We start from the raw sequence: 6,000 nt of genomic DNA on the forward strand, positions 1-6,000 counted from the left end.
GACCTGCATATGGACCTGTTTTTTGATTTGTAGACCTGTTGCATAATTTAATAATTACATACAAACCAAAATTATCAATCACAAAACTAAATAAAGTCTATAAAGTCCCGATTCTCAAACACCAAAAATACAATTGAATCCACCGAAAATACAAATAAGTCCACGAAAACTCATAACATTACATAAATTCTCTTAAGTCTCAACTCTCAAAGTCTCAAGTACTAGAAATACATAAATTCTCCAACGAGTTGTTTTCCCTTTGATCGCGTGATTCACACTAATGAGTCCACGAAAACAACTTCATCGTCTACATCGTTAGATTCACCACGTTGCACCTCTAAATAAAATACAATATAGAATATATTAATGATTGATAACAATGAAATAATAAATTTGGTGTAACAAAATTTCAAGTACATAAAATTATTACTACCTTTCTCTATTTCCTCTAACTCTTTCAAATTTTCTTCCACATCAACAATTGGCACTTCCTTAGCTCTAAGCCAATCTTGTGTGCAAAGTAGCGCTTGAACCATCTTCAATACAAAAATATTACACAGATTTGGCTTAAACAGAGATTCAAAGGCTGTGAATCTGTGATAGGGTGATCAATTCTAAAACCTGAACCCTAAACTCAAAAAAACCAAAAAAAAAAACATAAATTCGAAGACAAACCATACTTGTTATCAATTTTAAACCCTAAACCCTAAACTCAAAAAAACCAAAAAAAAAAAAACATAAATTCAAAAAAAATTCGAAAATAAACCATACTTCTTATCAATTCTAACCCCTAAACCCTAAAACCGTAAACCCTAAACTCAAGAAAACCAAAAAAAAAAAAAAACATAAATTCGAAACAAATGAACTAAAAAAAAGAAATTCAACATGCAAACATCAAACAATCATTATAAGCAATTGAAACATGAATAAACATATAAATTCTAACACTTAATTCATTATTTTGAATACAAAATACCCAAACATAATTAGATAATTTAGATTTACATTAAAAAAAAAATAACTTACCGGAGAAATGGAGAATCGCACGGCAGCTGTCTCATGCGGTGGGCGCCTGGGCTTCGCCTGAGAGAGTGAGGAAGGCAGGGAGGTGTCACTGTCGGCGGTGGGCGTTGGGCTGACTGGCTGAGAGATAGTGAGAGTGAGGGAGAGGGGGAGACAGCCAGGGAGTTTGGAGATTGGAGTCTTGGAGATAGCGTTAGGGACTTAGGGTTAGAAATGAAAGAGAACAGAATCGTCAGTTCGTCACTCAAGCAAAGCAGCAAGCAGCGTTAATTTGATTTTTGATTTATTTTTATTTATTTATTTATTTTTTTTAAAATACAATTTTTCCGGGTTTCAGGTCCGGACCTGAAAACCCCGGGTTTAGACCGGGTCCGGACCGGAACCGGGAACCTTGATTTTTAAGGACCGGGACCGGACCTGAATTAACAGGTCCGGGTCAGGTCCGGTCCGGATCAGGTCGGTTCAGGTCCGGTTTCAGGTCCGGTCCAGTTTTTGTACACCCCTAGGCGTATGCATTAAAGCTAGGATAAGGTACGAAACTCTAGTATTGGTATATGCTAAATTGCTAATTGCTAATACAAGCAAAGGGATAAGTTACCAAGTACGACTAAGGGATGACCTTTGAGTGGCTACGATAGCCATTATATTAAATTTGCATCACAACCATTCGTTTATGTTGGTAATATATATGAATGAATGGTTGATATAGATTACTTTTTATTATTGTAACAATCATTGACAAAAAAAAAAAAAAAAAAATGTTTCCCGGTACGATTTGTCAGTTTCTTTTGTTTACATTATTACTGTAGGTTTGCTCCACAATCGTGTCCTAGTTATTCCAATCTATCCTAGATCAATTAAGGTTAAAATCTTTTAGTTCCCCACAGTGTCGATCCTGACATTTTCGAGGCCTTAGGCGAAATTATTTCAAAGTCCCCAATGCTAAATTGTAAACACTATAATCCTAAATCGTAATACGAAACGTGATAAAAAAAAGTGTTATAAATTTATTTATTTTTTTAGCTCATTTCGACATGTAAATAATTCAAAACGATAAAACTAAATGAAACAACCATGGAAAAAACAATTAAAAGACATACATACTATGTATTCATCTATACAAATCATAGTAAGGAATATGAAGTATGAATTTTATTTTTTATTTTTTTTGAAAGAATAAATTAATTTTTTTAAAATAAGTGAATATAATAGACTTGTACTCCATAATAAAAATAAGAACCAATATAACAATTATATAGTACCTCAAGGCTTAATAGCTAGATGAAATCCTTAATTGAAAAAGAACAATTCAACAAATAACATCTGCAGAGGAATAAATTAGTAGATGACTTTAAAAAAATAGCAGATGAAAAAAAACCAAAAATTTCACTTTAAGAACAAATAAACATTTTGTCTAGAACTATCCACAAGATAGAGTCATTTGTGAACAACTACCCATTTTTTTATTTGTTTACAACTACCCGCAAGTTTGAAAATATTTGGGTAGCACTACCTATTAACGTTTTCCGTCCAATTTACACGTTATTGGGGCCCACTTTTTAATTTTTCCCACCCAATTAACTCCCCCCCAACTACCTTCTCTCCTCCTCTCTCCTATGTAATTTTTTTCCCTCCATTGTCACTCAAAAAATCCGATTGAAGAAATCAAGCAATTGAACACAAATTCAGGTAATCTTTCACACTTTCCTTCTAATTAATTGTTTTTCGCATTTGTTTACAAGGTTTAATTGAATGCAATTAAAAGAATTAGGGTTTAAATTACTGATTCAGGTTAGGGTATATGTGTTCAATCAAAATTGGGGGTTTTTATTTCTAGGGTTTGGGAGTTCAATTGAGTTCTGGGAATCGGTTATTTTGTATTTGAGATTGAATTTTGAAGCATTTTAATAACTAATTGACATTGTAATTGGTAGGATGTCCAATTCTTCATACCACTCCGCTATGCAATATCATCCAAACAAGTGCAATTGTGGCATTCCACCAAAATTGGAGACGTCGTGGACTACAAAAAACCCTGGGAGAAGATTTTTGGCTTGTAAATTCTATGATGCTGCATCTGGTAGAAGAGGATGCAAATTTTTCAAATGGATTGATGAAGAAATACTTGAGTGGCAGAGGGTTGTTACTAATCAACTTGTGTTGGACAAAAAGCTGATGAAAAATGAGATTGCTTTACTGAAACAACAAGTTTGCCTGCTTCAAGACCAAAAGGCAAGGGTAGAGATTGAAAAAGAAAGACTTAACAAGAAATGCAAGACACTTTCAACTGCTATGAAGAAGGCAAAGGCAGGTGATAGGGATGGCATATCAGGAGTGATTCTGGTAGTGATAATTGTTATTATTGGATTGGTGTTAGTGTATTTAGGAAGGACATTGATGTAGTAGGCAATTAGTTAATGATTGGTATTACATTTGCACTGTATTAGTGGCATATGTCATAGATTTTGGTATGTAAACAAAGTGCAATTGCTGACCTTTATCAATTTTAGGTTGTAATATTGTCATGACAATGAAATGGAATGGTGTTTTGATTACTACCTTTACAATGCAATTTAAAGCATAAATTTTGAGCACATTCATACTGAAAAAGCCTTGCATTTCATCATCCAAATTAATTACAAGGCCAAAGTGGATTTGTTCATCCACACTTAATAAAATATAGGCTACAACAATGTAATATTAGGTTGAAGTACACGTAGCCCCACAAAATATATAAGGATTGTTCTTAACACAAAATACAGAAAATAACCAAATCACATCATAATCTATGGCTTCCACACAGGCTGATTCTTCATTTTTTACTTAATTAGAAGCTTTGCTTTTGATTGTGCTGCCTTGGACTTCCTTGTGTCAGTTGTCTGAGGCAGGGGCTGGGGTGTTGGGGTTGGTTGAGTAGGTTGTGGTGGACTAGAAGCTGCACCTTGTGAGCTTTGCTGAGATGGAGTAGTTTGTGATGTGGATGTGCCAGTTTGAGGGTTAATCTTACCCTGAGAAAAAAAAATTAAAACAAATTAAAACACATTTAGAGTATGGTTTATTAACCTTAAAAGATACAACCCAGCTTGAGTCCCCACATACCTTTTTCACAGCTCTTTCCCAATTCTTCTGTCTTTGCAATACATTCCAAGGGTTCATTGATGGGGGTCTGCCACCTAAGTCAATCTCTTCGACTGGAGGTGAATTCTTGCACTTGTTCTTATAATGCCCAGGTTGTCCACAGTTTAAGCACTTTGGTAGTTTCTTAGCTCTTTGACACTCCACAACTTCTTCCCTCTCACTAATTTCCTGCTTCCTTTTCTTGTGGGAGGGTCTGCCAAGCATTTTTCTAATTACAAGTGGTATGGGTTGCATCATATCAGGCCTTTTCTCCTATTGTTTCATGCCAGGCATAGGTCTGATACATGGTGTGTATGCCTCTAAGTATTCGTCCTTGCTGTAGAAATAATCAACAAAGTCCTCTAGCCTGAGTCTTTTCTTAATAATGCAAGCCTAAGCATGTACACTTGGGATCCCAGTAAGCTCCCATCTGAAGCAGCTACATGTTCTCTCCCCCAAATTGACTACAAATCTGTCATTGTACTAGTCCATTTCCCAAATGTCCAGCCTAGAAGGAATTACATCACAGATGCTAGCCAATTGTGACACAAATTAGAAGACCTTGGCAACATAAGGCATAAATCTGCCTTCATGACTTTGCACAACATCCCATTTCTCAGTGTTTCTCTTCATCACATACCTCCTAATCCATTCTAGGCATGTAATTATTGGTTTGTCTCTTGCATCTCTCAACAAAGCATTAAAGCTTTCACATATGTTGTTTAACAGCATATCAAACTTGCTATATGTGGAGAACGCATATTTAACCTAATGCCTAGGAGGAATTGAATCTAAATACTGGAATGCATCTGGAGACAATTCTTTGATCTTTGCCATATACAACTCAAAATCAGCCTAACAATGAATGCAATGATTTAATTTAGATGACTATGCAAAGGTGAGATATATTACTAAACAAATGATAATGTAAGACACATACCCTTGTAGTTGACCTTGCTGACTTCCAAAAATGCTCTTTGAAAGCCTCACCACCAAATTTGAGCTTGAAATTAGCCCAAATGTGCCTTACATAGAACCTAATTTCAGCATCCGGAGTCACAACAGCAAAAGCTTCCAACAATCCCTGCATTAGACAATATGAAGTGTTTAACATGTGAGAGTGTTATTAAGAAACACAAGTAGTTGTAAATAAAAAAAGGAATCAACTTTGTACCTTTTGTCTGTCTGACATCAATGTCAGCCCTTTTCCCCTTGGTTTCTCAATGTCCTTCATTAGCAGCTCCAAAAACCAAATCCATGTGTCCTTGTTCTCCACCTCCACCACTGCCCAAGCTACTGGGTAGATATTGTTGTTGCCATCCTTACTCACAGCAACAAGTATCATCCCTGGGAAAACACCCTTCAAATGACACCCATCTACTCCAATAACATGCATGCATCCTCTTTTGAATCCAACTTTACAGGCTTCAAAACAAACATACATCTTCTGAAAATTGGGTGGAGGCCTTTCAATTACAATAATTGCTGAAGATCCTGGGTTGTATTTCAGCACAGCAAACCCATAATCAAACACTCTTGCATACTCCTCAGCAGAATCTCCATACAGAATTAACTTTGCCCTTGCCCTGGCAAACCAAGCCTTATAGTATCCAATATGAACCCCCAAATCCCTGTACACCCTGTCAATGAACACTTTAAGCTTCCAAGTGGGATCAGATTTCCATTCATCTAAATACCTATCTACTAAATACTCTGATGTGACCTTTGAACTCTTATGGTGAAAGCCACATGTGTGGTTTAAGTTCAAGTTCTTCACCTGTAGTGTATCATCCATTCTTAATTGCCTCAAGAGTATTTTAAAGTTACACTTGTTCTCAGATACACATGTGCACACTATCT

General features: G+C 35.8%; 1 protein-coding gene across 1 annotated transcript; it reads left to right on the forward strand.

The window, feature by feature from the left end:
* Positions 1-2,958: 2,958 nt before the first annotated feature.
* LOC110732858 (uncharacterized protein At4g04775-like) lies at positions 2,959-3,485 on the forward strand. The gene is made up of 2 exons (XM_021912857.1): positions 2,959-3,366; positions 3,471-3,485. The coding sequence occupies exons 1-2, from the start codon at positions 2,959-2,961 to the stop codon at positions 3,483-3,485; spliced, it is 423 nt and encodes a 140-aa protein (XP_021768549.1).
* The last annotated feature ends 2,515 nt before the right edge of the window (positions 3,486-6,000 follow it).

This window comes from Chenopodium quinoa, unplaced genomic scaffold (assembly GCF_001683475.1).
Source record: "Chenopodium quinoa cultivar QQ74 unplaced genomic scaffold, ASM168347v1, whole genome shotgun sequence".
Classification (NCBI taxonomy): Eukaryota; Viridiplantae; Streptophyta; class Magnoliopsida; order Caryophyllales; family Amaranthaceae; genus Chenopodium; species Chenopodium quinoa.